Here is a 25133-nt window from a genome sequence, read left to right on the forward strand (position 1 = left end):
AGGAGGAATCAGTGTAAGGCCAGCAGATTTTATCATATACTAGAGGCCTGATGCACGAAATTTGTGCATTTGCGGGGGGTCCCTCAGCCTGGCCTACTCCCTCTCGCAGTCCAGAAGCCCTTGGGGGATGTCCGACTCCCGCGGGGAGCAGGCCTAAGCCGTCAGTCAGACATCCTTAGTGCTGCTGTGGGGGCGGGAGAGGCTCCCGGCACCACCACTGCACTTGCCAGCTGTGAGCCCGGCTCCTGACTGAGCTGTGCTCCCCCTGTGGGAGCGCACTGAACACCAGGGAGCATCTCCTGCGTTGAGCGTCTGCCCCCTGGTGGTCAGTGCGCATCATAGCAACCGGTTGTTCCGCTGTCATAGCAACTGATTCCGCTGTCAGGCCAAACCGGCTCTCAACATCCCCCGAGGGGTCCTGGATTGTGAGAGTGTGCAGGCCAGGCTGAGGGACCCCACTGGTGCACGATCGGGGCCGGGAGGGATGTGGGAGGTTGGCCAGCTGGGGAGGGACTGCGGAAGGGCTCCAGGGTGTGTCCAGCATGTCTCGCTCACTCATGATCGGCTGGACACCAGCAGCAAGCTAACTTACCTGTTGGAGCGACTGGTCAACTGGTCGACTGTGCCCCCTGATGGTCAGTGCACGTCATAGTGACTGGTTGAGCAGCCTTAGCGTATCATTAGCATATTACACTTTGGTTGAATGGACGAGGTTAAGCCTAACTTAGCATATTAGGCTTTTATTATTTAGGATTACAATTACTATTTTGTGGGATTAAAAAACTAGTATATATTTAATATATTTTTTAAAAGTTGAGGTTCTGTTGATTCCAAGGAATGCTGAGGAATTTGAGAGGGAAACCTTGTGACTCTCATTGGGGGCTTCTATACTGATAGTAACTATATATAAAACTAAATTAAAACTTGGGCTTAGGGGGTTGGGACATTTTAGTAGTCATCCAGGGGCAGAGAAATAGGAGTCATTAGGAGTAGCCATGAAACATTTGAAACATGGGGTATGTATTAGAAATAAAATCTGGATTATATCATGGTACATTATAACAAGGTTTTAGTGCATTCAGAATGCCTTGGATAATAATTCAACAGACTTAACTCATGTGTCTCAGTTCTATCTGTTAAATGCAAAAACCACTATTAAGTAAGTCCTCACTTAATATCATTGATGGGCTCTGTGACTTTAAGCAAAACAACATATAATGAAGCCAGTTTACCATATGCTAATTGATATAAACAAAAGAGTTACATTCCTATGGCATCTGATCAATGTTATAATGAAACAATGGTGAACTAAACCAAATTAAGGATCTGCTATACTCGTAATATTCTTCAAAGTATAGGCGTTGACAGAAATGAACATGGCTCAATTTTTTGGGCAGTGAAGAAAACAATATTTTGAGTTATCCTTTAGTAATGTTTCAGGATTGGTTCATTAAAGCATTTATATGGTTTCTTATGCCATGGCAGATGTTGTCCTTGGACTTTGGCTAATTCACTAGAGATATAACAATTTTTCTTTGAATTCTGTAGTGTCTTGGTAAGGAGTTGAGGATATGTTTCTCCAATGCTAAGTTTTAGTATTTGCTTTTTTTGTCTTTAAGTAAAAGCAAAGCAATTTAATCAGACAGTATCCAGATGGAATGCTTACATTTGATCTTTACGATAGAAAAAAATTAGGTCGACCTATTTTGAGAATAAATATTGTTTTATTTTACTTTAATTTTTTTTGAGGTAACATTGTTTATAACATTTAACAGATGATTTTAAATAGGATTTAAAATAATTTATGTTTTTACATTATGGACTTATATTTATGGAAGCCAGTAGGTGGCAGTATGATATATAAAATGAAAGAGTTTCAAAGGAGGGTAAGAGTTCATTTCATATGCAAATATGTTATTTGTATATTAGGGAATTCAGATCGCTGTATAGTTCATCAAAAGGTTTTTTGTATTCTGCCACTTTGTTGAATATATTACAATTACTATTTTGGGGGCTTCTATACTGATAGTAACTATTTATAAAACTAGAAAATTAAAACGAGGGCTTAGGGGGTTGAGGCATTTTAGCAATTGTCCCAGAGTAAGGAAATAGGAATATTAATTAGGTTACCTGTCATGGACAGCATCTTAGCCATGCAATAATGTGGCTGGTTTTTGAAGTTATATTAACATATCTTGGTTACTGAATTAAATATTACTAAAATACCGAAAAATTTGGTTGACAAGTTTGGTACCTATATTTAGAAGGAAGAATAATAGGTATTTCATTGATTCCCATTAATATTCATTTATGGTATTAACCTGTCATTAAGTATGTTTCTGTATTTCTCCCCTAGGGTTCTCTAAATGCCATGTGGTATGCAGAGGTTCGTTGCTTTTGAGTTTTTAAAAAACTGTAATAATGCATAGAGTACTTGTGTAATTTCAGTTGAAATAAGAAGGAGGTGTCAATATTTTTCTTAGCTGCTACAGATTTCTCCCTATGTGCTGGCTTGAAATAACTGCATTGTGCTTTAGCTTGACTGTTTTAATTTCTGCTTAAAAATTCACATAATTTGATAAACATATGTGGCTATTTCTGCCTTCCTTTCTCTTTGGTCTCTGGTTGTATGTGCGCAATGTCTTTGATATGCTACTTGGTGATGTTGGCAAAGGAGCATTTACAGTAATGTATGATGTCTTAATTCTTCTGTGTAGGTTAAAGAACTTCGAGAGAAGGCTGAATTTTATAGGAAACGGGTTCTGGGCACACATTTTTCTCGGGACCATCTGAATCAGATTCTGTCTGATAACAACAGTTGGTGGGATGTCTCCTCGAACACGAGCTCAGAAGGAACCATTAGCAGTAACATTAGAGCACTAGATCTTGCTGGGTGAGATGTTCTTTGTGTGTGGTGAAAAAGTATGCTGTAGCTTATGTAGATCATGGAATTAAATAGGTAAATGACATACTACTCAAAATTCATCTTCTACTTAAATGGAGATATGCCTGCCATATATTATATTTTATTATTTTTAGTTTACTTTCTGAAAAATAAATCCATACATACTCGCTTTAAACACTTGTGTATAAATAATACATAATGTAAATCTGGAAGACTGGATTTTATAATGTCCCTTGTTAATAATTAAAAATAGAATAGGGATGATTATACAGCAGATGTAAAAGAACTTTAAAAGTAAGCTATTAGTACATATCCATTATCATTTATTAATAAATTTCCATGTTAATATGGAACTTAGGGCCTACTTCTATGGGAGAATTCTCTGCTGTGTTGGGCTTTAAAGTGAAATGATCTAACTTTTTATAAGAGAAATAGCACATTGATTTGTAGCAAATAAAATAGTTTTTAGTTGTTACAGTGTATTAATATAGTCACACATACCAAATTGAACTATAAATTCTAATTATGTGACATCTGATTTTAAGTTCATCACAAAACCTGTTCTTTAGTAATGTCTGGAAAAGCTTAATCTATCTAAAGTATAAAATTTGAATCAGCTTACCAGATCCACAAGTACATTCGAGTTTGTGCACAAACTCTAATTGAGCAAGTTAGAACATGTGGGGTCAAGTCTTAGTTTATGTGTATAATGCCAGTTTAGGGGATATGCATGAATTTTGTCAGTAGTGGTGCAGGCATGTGTATGTGAAGATAGGAGAAGAGGAGATAAATATATTTTATTTTGGAGTATTTTAATGGCAATTACAGATCATAACTTTAATATGTTATACTGTAAAATGAACTCTTAGATTTCCTTCTTTAATATCTGTGGGAAATATATAGTTGTGAATAGTGGAAGGGAATGATGGAGTCATTAAAATTGGTATAACTAGAAAACTCAAACTATTCAAGTTTAAAATAAAACTTACGTTGTTATGCAGAGATCCTACAAGCCATAAGACTTTGAAGAAATGTTCTACAAAACGAGAAGAAAAAAGACCTATCTTGGAAGAACAGCCCCAGAAAAATACCATGGAGAAATTGGGCGTGTCAGATGCTCCCACTGTACCTGTTAGAAGGCGCCTGGCCTGGGATGATGCAGAGATCACCAATGAAGACATACAGAAACAGCTGAGACAGGAGGAAGATGCAGAGGACAGAGGAAGGGACAAGCAGGTTTATATGGGAGAGTTAGAGAAGTTGGAAGTACATGAAAAATCTAAGGCAGACAAGATAAAAGAAGGGTGAGAGTTTTAAATTAATCAATATATAGCAGCATTGTACACAGTTAATATGTATTTTGTTACTAATTAAGTATAGTGGGCTTTTGGTTTTATGACTAATAAAGATTTTATTTTAATCTCAGGAAGTAGGCATTCTGTATGGTTTTTAATTTTATTTGATCAGGTATTTGAGTCATCTGAACTTAGTAATTGAACACTTTGAATACTGAGCTATTTGGGGAGGAAGTAGTGAGTGTTATTTTTATTTATGTCCTGCTAATTATGATTTGCCAGATTTGTAAATGTGTCTGGAAGAATGACTTTCTGTATGATTTAAGGAAAATAGCTGATATTCTTAAATATCAGATGGTTATACCAAAAAAGAATGAAAAGATAATCCTATTAATAAAAGGCTAATATGCAAATCGACTGAATGGCAGAGCAACCAGTCGCTTTTACACACACTGACCGCCACGGGGCAGACACTCAATGCAGGAGCTACCCCCTGGTGGTGAGTGCGCTCCCACAGGGAAAGTGCCACTGAGCCAGAAGCTGGGCTCACGGCTGGCGAGTGCAGCGGGAGCAGGCCTAAGCTGGCAGTCGGACATGCCCCAAGGGGTCCTGGACTGTGAGAGGTCACAGGCTGAGCTGAGGCTCCCGCCCCCCCCAGGGCACGAATGTTGTGCACTAGGCCTCTAGTGTTTTATAAGTTAAAATAAGTGATTTTGGCAAATAGGTAATTCCTGTTGATTTATTTGCAGATTTCTTTGGGGAGTGGTTCTCTACCATTGGTACTGGTGCTTTTTGTCCATAGTCCAAATCTCTTATCATTCTTTTAAAAAATATATATATCGTTCTTTTAAAAAATATATATTTCAGAGAGGAAGGGAGGGAGAGAGAGGTAAAAACATCAGTGATGAGAGAGAATCATTGATCAGCTGTCTCCTGCACGCCCCCCACAGGATCGAGCCCACAACCCAGATATGTGCCCTGACCCAAAATCGAACCATGACCTCCTGGTTCATAGGTCTACACTCAACCACTGAGCTATGCCGGCCGAGCTCCCTTATTGTTCTTTCATGAGTTTTGCAGTTAAAATGAGACTTAGGCTCTGATTTAATGAAAGAATTCTCTGCTGTGTTCTTGCTGACTTGCAATGATCTTCCCTCTTTTCCAGTATTCAGCCACTCTTGCCTGCCTGTGGATTTATTTATTTTTTCAGAAACAAAATGGTCTTAAACGTTTTATACTTTATTATTGCATAATGATAGCAAATTTCCTGGAGGAAATGCTTCATAATAGATTATTTTAATTTGTAGGTCAGATTCTTCTTCTGTATCCTCAGGAAAAGGAGGCAGGCTTCCTACTCCGAAGCTGAGAGAACTTGGTGGAATTCAAAGGACTCATCACGATCTTACCACTCCAGCTGTTGGTAATAGGCAAACACTATGCAGCTCTTATTTCACCTGCCTTATCTACATGAAAATGTAGTTTAATTGAAACTTATCATCATCTGCATTTTTCCAGGTGGTGCTGTTTTAGTGTCTCCATCTAAAGTGAAGCCTCCAGTCCCGGAACAGAGAAAAAGAATGTCTCCGCAGGATGGCTTAGAAACTTCCAAGAGTGATTTTAGAAAGGTAACTATTTCTATTTGGGGGGAAAACATCTCTTCAGGAAGTGATTTTGTTAGTCACATGTAATAAATGATAATTTCAGACTTTAGAAAATTTTGTGTATCGTATGTGGAGATAATCTGTTAACTATTTTTAGTAAGGCAGAGTCATTGAATTTTTTTTTCTGGTGTTTGACATTGTATTTCTGCTATATACTTTCAAATTTTGTCAGTAATGACTCAACAGCAAGAGAAGAAAAACAGTTCTGTTTATTGAGTATCTAATGTGTGGCAATTATGTTCCAGCCTTATTTTAGCACCAAAGATATAACCTTATTGAACTTACATTCTAGTGGAGGAGACAATAAACAGGATAACTAGGTAAAATATGTAGTATGGTAGATGGTGATAAGTACTAAGAAGAAAAATAAAACAGGGAAAATGAATATGAAGTGGCCAGGGAAGTTCTCACTGAGAGGGTGGCATTTGTGCAGAAGCTGAAGTTGTTGAAGGATTGACCCATATGCATATCTAGGAAGGCATTTTAGGCAAAAGAACAGCAAGTGCAAAGTCCTGTAAGTGAGAAGGTAGCTCATTTCTTCAGGAAAAGACAGAAAGTCAGTGGACTGGAACAGAGCAAGAGAGGGAGAGTAGTATGGGCGATGAGTTCAGAGGCATAATGGGCCACTAAATTGTGTAGAGCCTTATAAGTCATAGCAAAGACTTTCAATTTTATTCTGAATGAAATGGGAAGCATTTGGAGAGGCAGAAGAGTGATATGAGTCAGTTAAAATATTCAGGCAAGAATGATGGTAGTTTGGATTGTAATGGAAGTCATATGATAAAGTCTGATTCTGGATATTCATAGAAAGTATAGCTGATAAGATTTGCTGATGTATAAGATATGGGGTGGGAATAATAGAAAAATTAAAGATGACTCAGGATTTTTGCCTGAGCAATAAGGATGGAATTGCTTTTTAACTGAGATGGGGATGACAGTGTGAGGAAAAGATTTGTCAGGGAAGACCAAGAGTTCTGTTTTGGACATGTTAAAGTTGAGAAGCTTATTAGTCATACAAGTAGACATGTTGAGTAGGGAGTTGATTGAGTTTGTAATGTAGAGGAGAGGCTGGGCTGCAGATAGATTTGAAGGCTCTTTATCGTAGGTGGTACAGGTATGTAAGGTCTTGAGACTGGCAAAGATCATCAAGGAAGTGGATTTTAGAGAAGAGTAGGTGTATATAGGTCTGAGCCCCAGGCTTTTAATATTGGGAAGTTGAGGAGTAACCAGCAAAGAGATGAAGAGAAACAGCCATGAGGTGATGGGAACAGAAGACTATGGTCTCCTGGAGGTGTCAAGGAGGAGGAAGTATTAATGCTACTGATGGGTCAGTAAGGTATGAAAACTGATTATTGGATTTAGCAACCTGGAGGTTATTGGTGACCTTGACAGAGGGCAGTTTTGGTAGTAGTGTGGGACAAAAGCCGGAATGCATGTGAATTCAAGAGAACGGAGAGGAGAGGAATTGGAGACAGCATCACAGACAATTCTTTCAAGAGTTTTTCCCATGAAAGGGAGCAGCGTAAGGGAGTGGGAGTTAGAAGTGAGATCAAGAAAGAGGAGATAAGAGCACACTTGTATGTTGATGACAGCAGGTTTTTTTGTTGTTGTTGTTCTGAATATTTTTTTCTTTATTGATTAAGGTATTAGATATGTGTCCTTATCCCCCCATTGTACCCCCCGCACACACTCATGTCCTCACCCCCCTGGTGTCTGTTTTATAGAGAGAGAAAAGATGATGCAGGAAAGAGCAAAATTGTTGGAAAGATGTTCTTGAGTAGGAGAAAGGGCATAGGACCTGGCAGAAATGTGAAATGGTTAGCCTTAGGCACTGTGACAGTTCCTTCATTGTTAAAAAAGGGAAGGCAGAACAAATTTTATGGGCACTGCTGATGAAATACAGGAAAATGTGGGAGCTTTTGGAAAGTCTCTTTTGCGTTTGGTGGGATATAAAGCAAGATCTTGATGGAAATGAGGTAGGGGAAGAAAATTTTGGAGGTATGAGGAAAGAGAATAAGGCATGAAATAGTTTTTTTTTCAGATAGTGGGAGAGTGAATGGGCCAGGGAAAGTGAAATATTGCAGGGCAGCGTTAGGAACCATTTTTGGTCAGTGGTCACCATTTTGATGTAAGACCAGTCAGGATGGGCTGTGTGTTTTTGTCCAGGCATTTTTGGCTGCAGAGATGCAGGATAGGTAGAGAGTTGGATTTAACTGGGATTCGTGTTTTGTCAAGGGAGTGAGACCAAGTGAGAAAGGGAGTTAAGGTATATGCAGGACTTGTTGGACTTGGGGTACCTATGGGGATTAGTTTTAAAGTTAGGAGGTTGTGGTCAGAAGTTGAGATTATAAAGAGGTTGCAGTTACTAGTAATGACAAGGCTTAACATATAATCATGGGAGTAAGTGGCTAAAGTAAAATAGAGAACATTCAAAGAAGAGGTTGAATTTCTTTAGGGGATTTTGCTGGAGGCTATTCATAAGTTCCAGAGGACACAGTGGAAAGTTATTAGGTATTGGGGAGAGGTGAGAGAATGGGTCAGAGTCCAGTCCCCCAAACCTGCTCATAGCTGGTACCCATTAAATTGTGTTGAAGGATTGTGACTAGAGAGACAATGTCTAAACTATATCCTGTTACTTACCCATACATACCACACACATTATTGATAATTAGCTTTTTTAAGAAAACAAAGGGGAAAAAAATGATTGCTGCCTCCTAGCAATCAAGAGGGTAGATAATGAGAAATAACCAAATCTAGCTCCTGGTACAGCCCCTGGTAGTGCTGGTGGCAGAAAATTCACACAGTGGGAGTTCTAATCAAGTGGTTAATAAGAAGCCTGCTGGTTTATTAAAGGAAGTGTGACAATAGGAATTCAGAGTATTGATTGGAATCAGATTTCGGAATCTTAGCTCCTCATGGACTGTCCTGCTCCTTCCTCAGGAATCCAGACTGTCATGTGGAAGGTGTGAGCTTCTAGTTAGCTTTGCCTACAAGGCTGACTACCTTCAGCTAAAATGAGTGACCCTAATCCATATTTGCAGCTGGATTTATATATATTACTAGTGTTCCCGTTGCAGGAAAAATCCTGCAATTGGGTTTCCTGCTGCACTCTACCCCGCCCTGCCTGCTTTTCTCCCTTCTCCCCCGGCCCCGCCTCTGCTCCTCCCTTCTCCTCCCCCCGGCTTGCTTGCTTCTCCGAAGCTTTGCTCCCTTCTGCAGCTCTTGGCTTCTTTCTACACTGTCTTGATATGCAAATTAGCCGCCATCTTGGTTGGGGTAATTTGCATACTCGTCCTGATTGGTTGGTGGGCGTGGCTTGGCTGGTGGGCATGGCTTGGGCGTAGCGAAGGTGCGGTCAATTTGCATATTTGTCTATTATTAGGTAGGATTTTTATTTATTATGGAATTAAGTTTTTGAATAAATAAAATTAATTAAAATAGAGTAATATTGGCCTTTAACATTTTAATGCCAATATCCTCCTCATTGTGTATATAGCACAGTTGTAACATTTTAATTATAAACTCCTCTAAAATAAGCAGGCTTCTTATTAACTTGATTCTCACTCCTTCTATGTGAATTTTCTGCCATCAGCACTACCAGGGGCTGTACTAGGAGCTAGATTTGGTTATTTCCCATTCTCTACCCCCTTGATTGCTGGGAGGCAGCAATCATTTTTTCCCCTTTGTTTTCTTAGAAAAGCTAATTATTAATAATATTTAAAAATGTATTAATTTTTCAATAAATAAATTAATTGATATCATTCTACATTTCTTTTTACTATAGAAATTAGGGAGAATCCTATATAATAAAAGCCTAATATGCAAATCGACTGAACAGCTGCATGACTGGTGGAACGATCAGTCACTATGATGCGCACTGACCACCAGGGGGCAGATGCTCAACACAGGAGCAGTCGGACATCCCTCTCACAATCCAGGACTGCTGGCTCCCAACTGCTTGCCTGCCTGCCTTCCTGATTGCCCCTAACCGCTTCTGCCTGCCAGCCTGATCACCCCCTAACCACTCCCCTGCCAGCCTGGTTGATGCTTAACTGCTCCCCTGTCAGCCTGGTCACCCCTAACTGCCCTCTCCTGCAGGGTTGATCACCTCCAACTGCCCTCCTTTGCAGGCCTGGTCCCTCACAACTGCCCTCCCTTGCAGGCCGGGTGCCTCTCAACTGCCCTCTCCTGCTGGCCATCTTGTGTCCACATGGGGGCAGGATCTTTGACCACATGGGGGCAGCTATATTGTGTGTTGCAGTGATGATCAATCTGCATAGTACTCTTTTATTAGATAGGATAGAGGCCTGGTACAGGGGTGGGGGCCAGCTGGTTTGCCCTGAAGGGTGTCCTGGATCAGGGTGGGGTTCCCTTGGGGCGTGGGGCGGCCTGAGCGAGGAGCCTGTGGTGGTTTGCAGGCCGGCCACGCCCTCTGGCAACCCAAGCGGAGGCCTTGGTATCTGGAATTTATTTTCCTTCTACAATTGAAACTTTGTAGCCTGGAGCGGAGCCAAGCCTGCTGCTTCCTCCGGGCGGCAGCCATTTCTGTGGCAGTTAATTCACCTTCTACAATTGAAACTTTGTAGCCTTAAGCGGGTGAGCCCGGCCAGGGTGTGCGGAAAGCTTTGCTTCCCCTGTTGCCGCCGGCAACCCTGGCCTGCTCTCTCAAGCTCCATTCTGCCGCCATTTGTTTGAATTTGTTTACCTTCTATAATTGAAATTTTGTAGCTTGAGTGGAGGCTTAGGCCTGCAACGGCTATGGAAAGCTTGGCTTGCTCTGTTACCTGGGAAACCTTGCTCTCTGTGGCTGTAGCCATCTTGGATTGGGTTAATTTGCATACTCGCCCTGATTGGCTGGTGGACGTGGCTTGGCTGGTGGGTGTGGCTTATGTAGCAGAGTGATGGTAAATTTGCATATTACCATTTTATTAGAGAGGATATCCAGAAAATTTTTTACTGTTAACTTTTTTTTTTTTTTAATATATTTTATTGATTTTTTACAGAGAGGAAGAGAGAGGGATAGAAAGTTAGAAACATCGATGAGAGAGAAACATCGATCAGCTGCCTCCTGCACACCCCCCACTGGGGATGTGCCCGCAACCAAGGTACATGCCCTTGACCGGAATCGAACCCGGGACCTTTGAGTCCGAAGGCCGACGCTCTATCCACTGAGCCAAACCGGTTTTGGCTTACTGTTAACTTTTAATGACATACTTTGAATTGTGGGAGTATTATGGGATAGCAGTAATTTGGGTAATTTATATAGGGACATTCATAATAGGTAGCATTTCCTGAATGCTTACTTTTTTCTAGGCCCTGTGCTAAATACTTTACGTATCTTTATAATGAACTCTGGGAGGTTGATATTGTTATTATTCTCATTTTTAAATGATGAAACTGGGGTCACACCAAATGATGTAGTAGAATTTGGGTCCAGGCAATCTATTCCCAGAATCCATATTTTTAACTGCTGAACAATATTGTCTCATAGAACTTTAGAGTAGAATTCTTGTGGTATTGTTTTAGTCAAGTACCATTTATACATTTTATAAATGATATTAAAAACCCAGTGTCTGGCCCAGCCAGCGTGGTTCAGTGGTTGAGCATCAACCTATGAACCAGGAGGTCACAGGTCAGTTCCTGGTCAGGGCACATGCCTAGGTTGTGGGCTTGATCTCCAGTATGGGGTGTGCAGGAGGCATCCAATCAATGATTCTCTCATCACTGAGGTTTCTATCTCCTTCTCCCTCTCCCTTCCTCTCTGAAATCAATAAAAATATATTTAAATATATTTTATTGATTTTTTACAGAGAGGAAGAGAGAGGGATAGAGAGTTAGAAACATCGATGAGAGAGAAACATCGATCAGCTGCCTCTTGCACACCCCCTACTGGGGATGTGCCCGCAACCAAGGTACATGCCCTTGACTGGAATCGAACCTGGGACCCTTCAGTCCGCTGGCCGACGCTCTATCCACTGAGCCAAACCGGTTTCGGCAATAAAAATATATTTAAACATACAAACAAACAAACAAAAAAAACGCCCAGTATCTGTTAGCTCACTTCATTCATTAATTCGGCAGATGTTTCTTTTTAAAAAAATATATTTTATTGATTTTTTACAGAAAGGAAGGGAGACGGGTAGAGAGTTAGAAACATCAATGAGAGAGAAACATCGATCAGCTGCCTCCTGCACACCCCCTACTGGGGATGTGCCCGCAACCAAGGTACATGCCCTCAACCGGAATCGAACCTGGGACCCTTGAGTCCACAGGCCGATGCTCTATCCACTGAGCCAAACCGGTCACGGCATCGGCAGATGTTTCTTATCAATTTATCCACATGAAGTAGCAAAAGTAGACATGGTACATGATCTTATGGAACCTACAGTCCAGTGAGAGAAATTCACATTATTCAAAAGAATTCTACCCCTAAAAAGGTAAAGTTAAAGCAAATAAGTTTCAAAGAAGTATACAGTGCTATTCTGGAAGGAAATGGCATAGTTCTAGAAGGCAGAAAGCTTCTTGGAAGTCAGGGATGCTTCATAGAAGTCATAATTTAGTTGAGCTATGAAGGAAGAGGAAGAGTTAACCGGGTAAAAAGAGTAGGGAGGAGAAGCATAGCATATGCCAAGATCCTATAGAGAGGAACAATTAGGGTTTTAAGAAACAGACCACTATAGAGTGTGGCAGGGAGAAGATACGAGATGAGGCTGGAAAAGATAGCAATATTGAGAATTTCTGTTATTATCTCAAGAGCAATTGGGAGCCATTGAAATATTTTAAAGAACTTTCTGGCTGCCATGGAAGGTGAAAGTAGGCTGTGGATACCTGTAAAAGGTCATTGCAGTAGTCTAGGTAGGAAATGTTGATGGCTTGAACTGAGGAGGGTTGGCATAGATAGAAGTGGATGAGACTGAAGAGTTGTCTAAGGGCAATGATGTCAAGGCCTAGTGCTGGTTGGATAATAGGGATGAGAGGCCATTAATGACTTCTGGGTTTCTGGCTTGCCCAAAAGGATTGATGGAGAGTGCTGTGCACTGAGGAAGAGAACTCTCGACAGGAACCACTTTTAGAGGGGGATATTAGGAATTTCATTTTTATTCACTCGATTCAATATTTAATGTGCTCTTACTATATGCCAGGCACTGTTCTAGGATCTGGGGATTAATTGATATTTAGAACAAAATCTTTGTCCTTGTGGAGCTTGAGTTTTTATTGGGAGAAACAGACAAATTTTATAAAGACAATTTAAGGTAGTAGTAAGTGCTATGAATGAAATAAAACCACAAATGATTTCCAAGGTGTGGATGAGGCTGCTTTACTTTGGGCCATCAAGAGAGGCATCTCTGAGGAGGTGGTGTTTTATCTAAGACCTGACTAATGAGGGGAGGTGCCCAATCAGAGATCTGGGGCACAGATTGTTTTCCAGGTAGAAAGATCAGCAAGTGCAAATATATAACAGTTTTTAAGGAGTGAAAAAGCCAGTGTGACTGGATCCTGGAGAGGGAAGAAGAGAGTAGGGAGTAAGTTTGGAAAAGGGAGGCTGGATAAGGAGTGGGGATGTTGTTCTGCTGGTACTGGGAAGCTGTTGGAGGATTAGAAGCATGGTCTAATTAGCATATTATGCTTTTATTATTATAGACTAGAGGCCCGGTGCACGAAATTCGTGCACGGGGTGTGTGCCCCTCAGCCCAGCCTGCACCCTCTCCAATCTGGGACTCCTCGAGGGATGTCCGACTGCTCGTTTAGTCAGACATCCCTCTCATAATCCAGGACTGCTGGCTCCCAGCTGCTTGCCTGCCTGCCTTTCTGATTGCCCCTAACCGCTTCTGCCTGCCAGCCTGATCACCCCCTAACCACTCCCCTGCCAGCCTGATTGCCCCTCCCCTGCCAGCCTGATTGCCCCTAACTGCTCTCCCCTGCAGGCCTGGTCCCCCCCAACTCTCTCCCCTGCAGGCCTGGGTACCCCCCTAACTGACCTTCCCTGCAGGCCCGGTCACCCCCAACTTCCCTCCTCTGCTGGCCTGGTCCTTCCCAACTGCCCTCCCCTGCTGGCCTGATCGCCCACAACTGCCCTCCCATGCAGGCCTGGTCCCTCCCAACTGCCCTCTCCTGTTGGCCATCTTGTGTCCACATGGGGGCAGGATCTTTGACCACATGGGGGCAGCCATCTTGTGTGTTGGAGTGATGGTCAATTTGCATATTACTCTTTTATTAGATAGGATAGAGGCCTGGTGCACAGGTGGGGGCCAGCTGGTTTGCCCTGAAGGGTGTCCCGGATCAGGGTGGTGGTTCCCTTGGGGCGTGGGGCAGCCTGGGAGAGGGGCCTGTGGTGGTTTGCAGGCCGACCACACCCCCTGGCAACCCAAGTGGAGGCCCTGGTATCTGGGATTTATTTATATTCTATAATTGAAACTTTGTAGCCTTGAGTGGAGCCAAGCCTCCTGCTTGCTCCATGGCCGCAGCCATTTTTGTTGGGATTTATCTTCTATAATTAAAACTTTGTAGCCTCGAGCAGAGGCCAAGGCAGGCCAGGGCTGCAGAAGCTTGGCTTCCTCTATTGCCGGGAGCAACTCAAGCCTCCTGCTCTCTCCAGCTCCGTGGCTGCTACCATTTTTGTTGGGATTTATTTATCTTCTATAATTAAAACTTTGTAGCCTTGAGTGGAGGCCTGGGGCAGCCAGGGTGTGCAGAAAGCTTGGCTTCCTCCATTACCGGGGAAACCCAAGCCTCCTGCTTTCTCTGTGGCTGCAGCCATCTTGGTTGGGTTAATTTGCATACTCACTCCTGATTGGCTGGTTGGCGTGGCTTGTTTGTGTAGCAGAGTGATGGTTAATGTGCATATTACTCTTTTATTAGATAGGACATTTTTGTGTGTATTTAAATGTTTTATATATATATGCGCACACACATATATATGTGTATAGATATGTACTATACACACACACATATGTAAACACACACATGTGTTTTTTTGATCATTTAGAAAGAAGGTCATGTGGTAGCCCTCCTGACTTCTCCAGCTGCTGGTATAAAAACAGTTGATCCCTTGCCTTTAAGAGAAGATTCTGAAATCAATATCCCCAAATTTTCTGAAGCCACTCTTCCAGTTTCAAAAATTCCAGAATATCTAACAAACAGGTCTGGGCAGTCTCCTTCTCCACCCTGTGGTTCATCCTACTGGCATCCCTCTCATCGAATTAACGGCTCTCTGAGAGATCCAGAATTTCAGCATAATGGTAATTATTTTGGTTTCAATTTTTTGTCGTTTAAAATTGGAGTCCTATACACATAGGTACAAAGCCTATAAGTATCTACTAAATATTAATAAATTATGTTACTTAGTTTTTTAATTAGTGTATTTTATTTAAATAGGAGTTTAATCTTTGGAACAGTTCATTGTACTGTACCCAAGTTTACTTTTATATAATCGTGAGGTGTCTCTCAAGTTCTTTCCCATACACATACAGGCATTGCACTAGATTCCAATAGCACCCTTTCCTCAGTGTGACAACCAAAAATGTCTTCATACATTGCCAAATGTTGCCTAGGTATAGAATTCAATGAATTATTTTCCTTTAGGTTTATTGGGCAGTGCTTTGCTCTCTTGTAGCTTATACCATTACTGTTGAGAAGTCTGACGCTCTCTTTATTTTTCATCTTTTGTATGGGTCTTTTTATTCCTGGAAGCTTTTTGCAATAATTTCTTCATACCTAATCTGAATTTTTACAATAGTTTTTTTTTTTTTTTTTTTTTTCATTCATATCGCTGATACTCAGTAGGCCTTTTCAGTTCCTCACTTCTGGGACATTTTCGTGAATTATTTAGTCAGTAATTTCTTCCCTTCCATTTTCTGTTTCCTTTTTTTTCTGATACACGTTTTATTCAGGTGTTGACCAGGTAACCATAATCTTATTTTCTTACCTTACCTCTCTTATTTGCCATCTCTGTTTTTTTATTTTAATTTTAAAGAGTTACACATTTTTATCTTCTGAGTTTTTTAAGAGAAATTGGCTGTATTTTTAACTTTTAAGAATTTTTTTTAACACTGCATTTTTTAAATACAGCATCCTGTTTTTATTTTATGGATCACATGTTTTATCTCTTTCAGAAGATAAATAGTATATATGATTTCAAAGTAGCTTTGATAAGCCTTTAGAGACAAAATCTCCATTTCTCTTTTGGGAGAGGAGTAGTTGCCCACCTGTGCAAATTTAAAGAAGGATCTGGCAGGCTGTTTTTTTTTTAAAGTTTTTATTTTTATTTTTTAATTATAGTTACTTTTAATATTTTGTATTGGTTTCAGGTGTACAGTATAGTGGTTAGACAATCATATACTTTACACAGTGTTTCCCCCAATATTTCCAGTATCCAACCAGTTTCCTGGTTCAGTCTTATTCTCACTTCAACTTTCAGTGCTACTCAGTACTCCCAAATGCTGAGCCATTAGGAGGACAAAATGGTTGCTTCATGGTTTCCCTCCACTGATGCCTTAAGAATATATTTTTATTGATTTCAGAGAGGAAGGGGGAGAGAGAGAGAGATAGAAACATCAATGATGAGAGAGAACCATTGATCAGCTGCCTCCTGCACGCCCCCTACTGGGGATTGAGCCTGCAACTCGGGCATGTGCTCTTGACCAGAATTGAACCTGGGATCCTTCAGTCACCAGGCCGATGCTCTATCCACTGAGCTAAACTGGTTAGGGCTAATAAAATTTTTGATAGCTAACTTTCACTAAGGGTTTGCTATAAATAAGATATACTGTTGGGTAGCTTTGAAAGATAATTTCTTGTGCCTTTTATTTTTTTAAGTGGGAAAAGCAAGAAAGAACAATTTCCAGTTACCGCAGCATGAAGCCTATGATGAAGGTATTTCCATAGTCAATAACACAAGATAAAAGTATGAGGTTTATTATATGGCATTTAGTTTATAATAGTATAATCATCTTACAATTGATCAGCACTGTATACTTTACACAGTACTTCCACCAGGTGTTACTTCATTGGATCCTTGAAATCTTATGAGGGGGAGGTGAAGTTATCTCTATTTTACAAATGAGTAAACTGAGACCTAAAGCCCCGGTGAATAGTTTCTAAGGCAAACAGGTGATAAAAGATTGAGCCTCACATCACACTGAGGTCCATACCCTCTCTGTTTTCCCCTCTGTGTAGGTAGAATTTGGCCTAACATTATATCCATTATTTTTCCAAATGCGATATGTTTTTATCAATTTTTAATTCTAAAAAATATAATTTTGAAAAATGAGCTTTTTTTTTTCTGTGTAGTTTTCATGATGACAAATTCATTTGCTTCTAATAGGGGCAGAGAAATTTTGAATTCTTGATGTGAACAACTCAAATGACAATTTTAATTTATCCTTAGACATTTCTGAATTTGTAAATTTTGGGTTTGAAAGTAAATTTAAATGAATACTTTATGTATTTTAAGTTCATGTACATTAAAGGTTGTCTTTCTTCTTAGCAAGTTTGGAACTTTTTTCAGAATTCAGTGAGCTGGAAATTAAGTTGTTATGTTTTCAAATGCAAATATCTGGACAATTTGAATCCATTTCTGTTTTCTTTTTAATGGAAGAACACCATTTACAAATAATCTTATAATAGATTTGCTTACTCAGAGTGAGGAATTTCAGTAATAATGAAAGGTAGCATATTAAAGTCAAATAATATTTCTACATTAAGTAAGATTATTTTAGAAATGTGATGTAAATACCATGCTAAGCTATGGCATTTTGTTTTTAAGAAGTTTTAAAAAGCTTTTCACTCAGAACAGCTGTACTTTTTAAAGTAGGACAGGACAGTCTGATGATGAATTGTTTCCAGGTAATACTGAAATCATAAGCTGTGTGTTGAGGTGATGACATTGTGGGATTTCAGGAAGGAGACAGAATGCTCATTTAACATTTAAATGTTTCATTCTGAATATGGTAAACTTGGTAAATTTACTATGAACTGTCCTGAAAATATTAGTATCTTATATTTCAATAGAGTACTTTTTTCTGTCAGTCAATATTGATGTTACAAAGCTTAATGCTTTTTCTTTTCTGTTACTGTTATAAAACAAGATTTTTAAGAGATATTTTTTGCACTGACTATAATTCTTTCATTGCAGACGAAGACAGATTATCTGAGATTTCTGCTCGCTCTGCAGCTTCTAGTCTCCGGGCTTTTCAAACTCTGGCACGAGCTCGGAAAAGGAAGGAGAATTTCTGGGGCAAATCATAATTAAACACATTTATTTGAGTTGCTTTTATCTAGGGAACTATTGGCACAATTTTTCTTTATTGCTTTATTCTGTTAAGACTTTTTAAGTATTTGGATTTTTTTCTAACAATTCCTACTTAAGAAGAATTATTTGATTTTTCAATAGCCAATTCAATTTACTTGGAAAATTTTGACACAGGTTTACACAAATTTAACTTTTAAAGAATTCTTTTTACATTTATTCCAAATTATAAAGACATAGATTATAAAGTTCTTCACGTGTCCTAACTTTTGTTTTAGTGTTAAGAATAGCTGGTAGAATTGTGAATTTTACCTACCCAGAAAATATTCTAAGTTAAGTAAAAATTAAGATCCCAGTGTGAAGTATATATTTCTCTAAGATTGCTTCTATTATCTTTACAATTGTAGATGTCATAAAATGAATGTTTTCCTCTTTTATTTTTCTGTAATGTTTATTTTTTAGTAACTTCCGTATGTGGTTACAATGTTAAGATACTTTATTTTAGATTTAAAATACTAGCTGTATATATTTTTCTTATTTATGTGACAAAATTTGCTGAGAAAATATGTATATTTTTATCTTTGTGTGTATTCTATTTGTATAAGTACTGGCTTACATTTGAATAATGTCTGAATTTTGAAAAATTATTTGTATAATGGAAAACTAAAACTTTGTAGATATTTCAAAATAAAAATCAAGTATTTCAATTCCCTGTTTATTTCAAGTGTTTAGCTTCTCCAAAATATTAGTACATGGAACAAATAATTATATTTTAGAAACATTTTACTCATAATAGGTTAGTCAAATGTTTTAGTGCTTTTGCAGCAATCCAAATGCAATGAAACCAAGTCCATGATATTTTTGTATAAATGTAGAAAAATATAGAATTTCCAAGGCAGAATAATTTTTTTAAAATTTAACACAAACTTTTTGACTGTACTTCTTCACTCATAGGACATGTTATGTCTTTAGCTTGCAAATCATGATAAATGTAATTTTCTTAAAATAGAGTTTTTATAACAATAAACAAAAGTTTTATAATAGTACATAAAGTGTACTGAAGATAAAATATATGATTATTTGTGCTTATTGGTTAGAAAACAAATAATCTGTTCTAAATTGCTTTCTTTGGTCAAAAGTGCTTATACAAAATCATCGATTCACAGTAAGTTTGTTAAAGATCTTAGTATTATCATCTATACTAATAAAAGGGATAATATGCTAATTAGACCGGACATTTTTTGGATGTCCTTCCAGACAAAGCCACAGTGGCGGGGCCGAGGCAGAGGCAGTTAGGGGTGATCAGGCCGGCAGGGGAGAGCAGTTAGGGGGATCAGGCCTGCAGGGGAGAGCAGTTAGGCAATTAAGGGGATCAGGCTGGCATGGGAGAGCAGTTAGGGGGATCAGGCCTGCAGGGGAGCAGTTGACAGCATCAGACAGGCAGGCAGGTGAGCAGTTAGGAGCCGGTGGTCCTGGATTATGAGAAGGATGTCCAACTGCCGGTTTAGGCCCAATCCGAGAGGGTGCAGGCTGGGCTGAGGGACCCCTCCCATGCACAAATTTTGTGCACCGGACCTCTAGTGGGGTTATAAAGAACTGGGGGCATAACAATTATTTGCTTACATTTCACTGACCTTTTAAAATAGTTTGTTGATAAAAAAAGTTACAAAGGCAGTAAATATGGAAATAAAAGTTAAAAATTAGTGTAGAAGTGGATTTTTGAACACAAATCATCTTGGATTCTATAAATGTCTACTGAGACATATTAGTTGCAAAATAAATTTGGAACTGAGAGATGGTTAGTTGGCTAGGACAGAGTTTTCAATGGCTGACCATTGATTTACAGTAAAGAAAGGAATTACAGCTATCTTGCAGGGAACTGCATAACTCAGTCTATCTTAGCTAAGCTATAGATGGTAAAATCTAGGTTCACACACTGGAATAAATCACTCCACATGAATTTGATCTATCGTGTGTTGGATGGGTTAGGGTGTGGTTCTCATGAGGTCTTTACTCCATTCTTGTACTGCTGATTGCCTCTCAAAAGCCCTACTGAGTTGCCCAGGGGAGAGAGCAATGTTGAGGGATCAGTATTGTTCCATCACTCATACTAAAAGATCAATTCAAAGGACCTGCATTTGAATTGGGTAAGTAGTTTACTAGAGAAATGGTTCATGAGATTTGATGGTATTTAGGAGCTGGGATTGTTAATTCAATGTTTTAATCAATTTTATTTTTTATTTTTTTAAATTTTATTGATTTTTTACAGAGAGGAAGGGAGAGGGACAGAGAGTCAGAAACATCGATGAGAGAGAAACACCGATCAGCTGCCTCCTGCACACCCCCCACTGGGGATGTGCCCGCAACCAAGGTACATGTCCCCGACCGGAATCGAACCCGGGACCCCTCAGTCCGCAGGCCGATGCTCTATCCACTGAGCCAAACCGGCTCCGGCTTAATCAATTTTATTAAGATAGTCTTTCATGTATAATAAACTTCAATCATTTAAAAAATTACAGCTCGAGTTTGGAAAGAATGTATACATCTGAAACCAACACCAAGAAACATTACATTTCCAATATTCTAAAAGTTTCCTCATTTCCTTTAACAATTAATTTCATCCCTCCATATAGTATATACCCAAATCAGTGGTGATAAAAATTTTTGTCAAAATTGGTACTTCATAAACTGGACTGGAGAGAGAACATCAGAATCACAATGGAAGTTTTTCCAAAATGCACATACCTACCACCCTTGTTTTTCCATCCCCCCACCTTCACCCTAGATGCTGAGATTCCCATGTGTCCCTGGTTGAAAACTCAGACAAAAATGCACATATATGCATATGGAAACTGCATGTTCATTTTTGCTTTCATCTCTGCATCTCTGGGAATCTGAACTCTTAAGAACACCTAAAGGATGATTTTGAGAATTAAGGATAAAGAACATGATAAATTGCTTAGGGATGCTATCATGAGATTTAAACATAAAAAACATCATTTTACAAATGAGAAAACACTCTTAGATTAAATGGCTGGACCAAGATCTCATAGCTGGTAAATCAAATCTAGGTCTTCTTACTCGAAATCTACCCATGCTGCCTACTCTCTAGTGTTAAACTTGAGTCCTACTGTGATTCAGTTCTCTGGTTGATTCATTTGGGAATTAAAAATTTAACTTTGCTTTCTTAGAAGATAAATGAAACACCTACCTTTCTAGTCAGGAAAAAAGAGTATATGGGCATATAGATATATTGTACAAATGGATTCAACCAGAATGAAATTGAGTTAATAACACAAATTTATCCTTACATAGAACAATGTTATAGTTGGCTACCCAGGATGGATTTTGTACCTTTGTTGTAGTTGTAGACACTCAGAAAATATTTATCCCCACTTTTGGAAATTTACCAAAGGAACAAGTAATCTAAAATGTAAATGATCCTGGAACCATTTACATTTGGTTTTGGAATATGTTTTGGTACTTTCACATGTGGTGGTAGCATTGGGCATGTTGGCATACTCAGAGCCCATATTTTGTCAAAATGCCATCATCACTCAGTTTCTGCTGCACAAAGGCTACTTCAGGAAAAAGAAGTCTCTGTCACCAGACTAGGTATGGTTGTGCCCTGCTGGGTGTGGGTCATGGGGGGCTCTGAGAAACCAGTCTGTCCCTGAGGCTTAACTCATGAATTAAAGGCAGGCCAGTGGTATCTTTGGCCCTTTGCTGGTCAACTTCACACTAATGATCCTACACCCGGCTTTGACCATATGTGTCTTTCTCCTGTGGTGAATGGAGACAGAGACTCGCCCCCTTTTTTTCTCTCAGGTTTAAAGCCAAACTTGCTTAAACTGTATTTCATGTTTCATTCCCACCCTGGTCCTACAAGGCCTGTCAAAGATAGTGGAGGGCAGTTCTCCCATAGGACTACCCCTGCTCTATAAGGCAGGTAAGGGAAAGAGGACATCCACTTCTCTTCCACCAAACACTCCATCTACTAGCTCCATCCATGCCATCATTATGTCCCAGATATATCAGAGCATGTCCTTGGAAACTGCGTGAGCGATGAGGCCGGGGGTGGAGTGGGGATGGGGGGAGCACTCAGGTTTTTTGGAAGTCAGGGCATGAGGCCAACAGATAGAGTGTTGTTTGGGAAGTTCACAACCAATTTGAACCACCTAATGGACAATTTAGAAAATGTTGGGAAATTGTTCAGTTTCCCCCCAATATATTCTAAACCTAGTAGTATGCTGAATCTGTTTTTTGGGCCAATTGTAAAATATTAAGACATTTTGTGAGCAGCATATTAAACCATCAGTAGTTTAAAATTTGCCATGGTGGCCGTATTTATACCATGGAAGTGAGCATATGCTATGGATCAGGGCTGCCTCCCCAATTACCCTCCCTGGGCAGTTTACAGCCCCACTGCTGCAGCCACTACTGGTGTCAAGACTTTTCTTTCCGTTCATTTTCGGATAAAACCCACTCCAGAAGAAAGAACAGAGGCAGCTCAATATAAGCTACTATTAATTTACTATACTGTTCGCATATTCCTTGGCTTATAAAAATAAAGTACTTTGGTTTAGTTTCCTTTCTTGGCTGAAGTGCATCTAGAAAATAAAAACAAGCCACAAATAGCAGATAATAGACTGTAGAGAGAAACTACCCATGATCCACCCGTGGGACTAGCCAGAGATGGAATTCTGTATATGTGACCCCAGGTGATTCTGATATGCAGGAAGTTTGGGAACCACTGGCTTTGGGGTTATATTAAGCTTTGAACAAACTGGCTAAACTTTTGAGCCTGCGTTCCTCATCTATAAGATTTACAATTCAATAGCTTAAGGTCTGCAAAGTGTTTCATATAGTCAATGTTACGTAATTCAAAATGTTCTATTGTGTTGAAGGCAAAATCTCTCTAAAACAGTGAGAGAAAAAGGCGTGTTTTTGAAAGCAGGAGGCAGTGTTTCCTGAAATCGTGGCATCTCGCATCATGGTCTATCTGTGATGACCTACATTCAGCTCACAGAGAGGCCATTTGGGGCAGGAGTGCTGAAATGATTTGTCTGCTTCCGTTATGTGGTAAAGCAGAAAAGTCTGTGACTACAGTATTATGACTCAGCGACTCCAGAAGGTGGAATCAATTACCTGATATATGCAAACTGTATTGGTATAACCATGAATTGGAGATCTTATCAGGTATGAGTCAGGCCATGCAGAGATAAAGGACCCACGTTAATTACTGATGAAAGGAAAGATAGTAAGGTTGGTTCCTGGATGAACATGCAGCCAATATCAAAGATTTCCTACTGTGCTTCAAGTTAGATGAATTAGAATTTAAAGTTTTATAATTTCAAGAAGAAAAATCTAAACTAAATGTAAAATGTAAAATGCCACACATTATGGAAAAACATAGAAGCTTTACATTCATACATTAAAGTATGATCATGGTTTGGGCTTATCACTCTGAGAAATTTTGCCCACAATGAGTACCTTTGCATTTGCTGTTCCCGTTAAAAATTATTCAGGTCAAAGCCGTTAAGGTTGTGGAAAATCCAAAGAAAATTGAAAATTGGTTTGTATGACCATACTCACACTTTTGGTTCCAAAGAACCAATAATGTTAGAAACTTTAATTTGTGATTTTGCAAGATGAAACATCTGAAGGGCTTTACTAACTAGAGAGTACAACCTGGCATAAACAATCGTCCTACATTAATCATAAATTAATTACTGTGAATGGTAGCTGATGTTTAAAAACATCACTGATCCATGCTCTAAGAACATCGCAGTTTATTCCATTCAGAATTAAAATGTAGGGATCAAGAAAAAAATTTTTCATTCAGGTTTTTAAAATTTGAATAAATATAAAAATACAGAATAGTAGAGACTAATATACCAATATGTATAGTTCTTTAGTCATTACTGAAATAACATAATAAAAATAAAAATTAAGAGCTAAATACTTTTGATTTGAGAAGCTCCTAGAAAAACATCTGATGACCCTCATTTTACAAATTGTGATTATGTTCATTCATCCACTCATTTATTAAAACTGCATGCAAAATTTGCACAGGTATTTTCTGCTATTCACAACACATTAATCTTAGTGTCTCTTCAGGTAATCATCCACTTAATCTTAAATCCATCGCAAGTTTCAAAATAAGTTACTAGACATTTAGCAATTGTTTTTTGTTAATCCCATATAAGGAGAAAGATCATTTTCCACTCATGCTTCACGAATTTTTGAATTTTCTATGACAACTATTTTCCATTTCTTCTCTCTGAAGGTCAGCATATCCTGCAAGCGAGTCTTCCTCTTCTTTTCTGGTGTCAGGTTCCCTTTGTTAAACTCCTAGTTCTTAATAATGATAAATCCAAGTCACAATAAAACATTGTGTATGGTTTGTGTGTGCCTATTATGTGTTTACATGTGTGTTAATAACACAAACACACAGCCATGTATCATTTATTGCAGGTGCTTTATTCGCATTAATTAAAAGAAAATTATAATAAGTCTTGTAAGCTTCTCCCTCTGCCAAACCCACCTGCTTTAAAGAGTGTTTGCCCTGTCTTTGCCTTCTGGTTTTCCATGGGTCCAAGGCATTGGTTAACTTTAAAACTCGTCTTTTCTGTGGCCTCTGCAAGGTGTCTCAAATCCAGACTTGGCGATGATACAAGATTAAATGTGTTAGAGTATATTACCATATTTTTCTCTGGCTGAATAAGTAAACTTCCACAAGTCTTCCTATAATAGATTTTCTTTAAACAATCTTAACAAGACCACAAAGAAGCTTAGAAAAAGAAATATCCGTCAGTGTTTGTTCTAACAGCTTATACTCTTGAATCAGACAAGAGAGTGTTTGAATCTTGATTCTGCCACTTGTTAGCTGTGTGACCCTGGGCAAGCTGCCTAATTATTCTGAGCACCAATCAGGGAGTATGTTAAATAGGAATAATAATATCTTGTCTCAAATGGTTATTGTGAGAATTAAATAATTTTAAGCACGTGAAGCACTTAGTGCT

At 39.1% G+C, this 25133-nt stretch overlaps 1 protein-coding gene across 2 annotated transcripts in view; it reads left to right on the forward strand.

Annotated features, from left to right (window-relative positions):
- MDM1 (Mdm1 nuclear protein) overlaps positions 1–18714 on the forward strand; it is a 39918-nt gene extending 21204 nt beyond the window's left edge. The window contains exons 8-15 of one of the 2 annotated variants that reach the window (XM_028156474.2): positions 2357–2386; positions 2718–2893; positions 3907–4209; positions 5508–5620; positions 5716–5825; positions 14848–15100; positions 16677–16733; positions 17995–18714. In XM_028156474.2, coding sequence (XP_028012275.2) covers positions 2357–2386; positions 2718–2893; positions 3907–4209; positions 5508–5620; positions 5716–5825; positions 14848–15100; positions 16677–16733; positions 17995–18107 — 1155 coding nt within the window. In that variant the 3' untranslated portion in view covers positions 18108–18714. The remainder of the gene's footprint in view (positions 1–2356; positions 2387–2717; positions 2894–3906; positions 4210–5507; positions 5621–5715; positions 5826–14847; positions 15101–16676; positions 16734–17994) is intronic. The other variant, XM_008148767.3, reaches the window with a different exon arrangement.
- Positions 18715–25133: the final 6419 nt, after the last annotated feature.

The sequence above is a fragment of the Eptesicus fuscus genome, chromosome 7 (genome assembly GCF_027574615.1).
Source record: "Eptesicus fuscus isolate TK198812 chromosome 7, DD_ASM_mEF_20220401, whole genome shotgun sequence".
Classification (NCBI taxonomy): domain Eukaryota; kingdom Metazoa; phylum Chordata; class Mammalia; order Chiroptera; family Vespertilionidae; genus Eptesicus; species Eptesicus fuscus.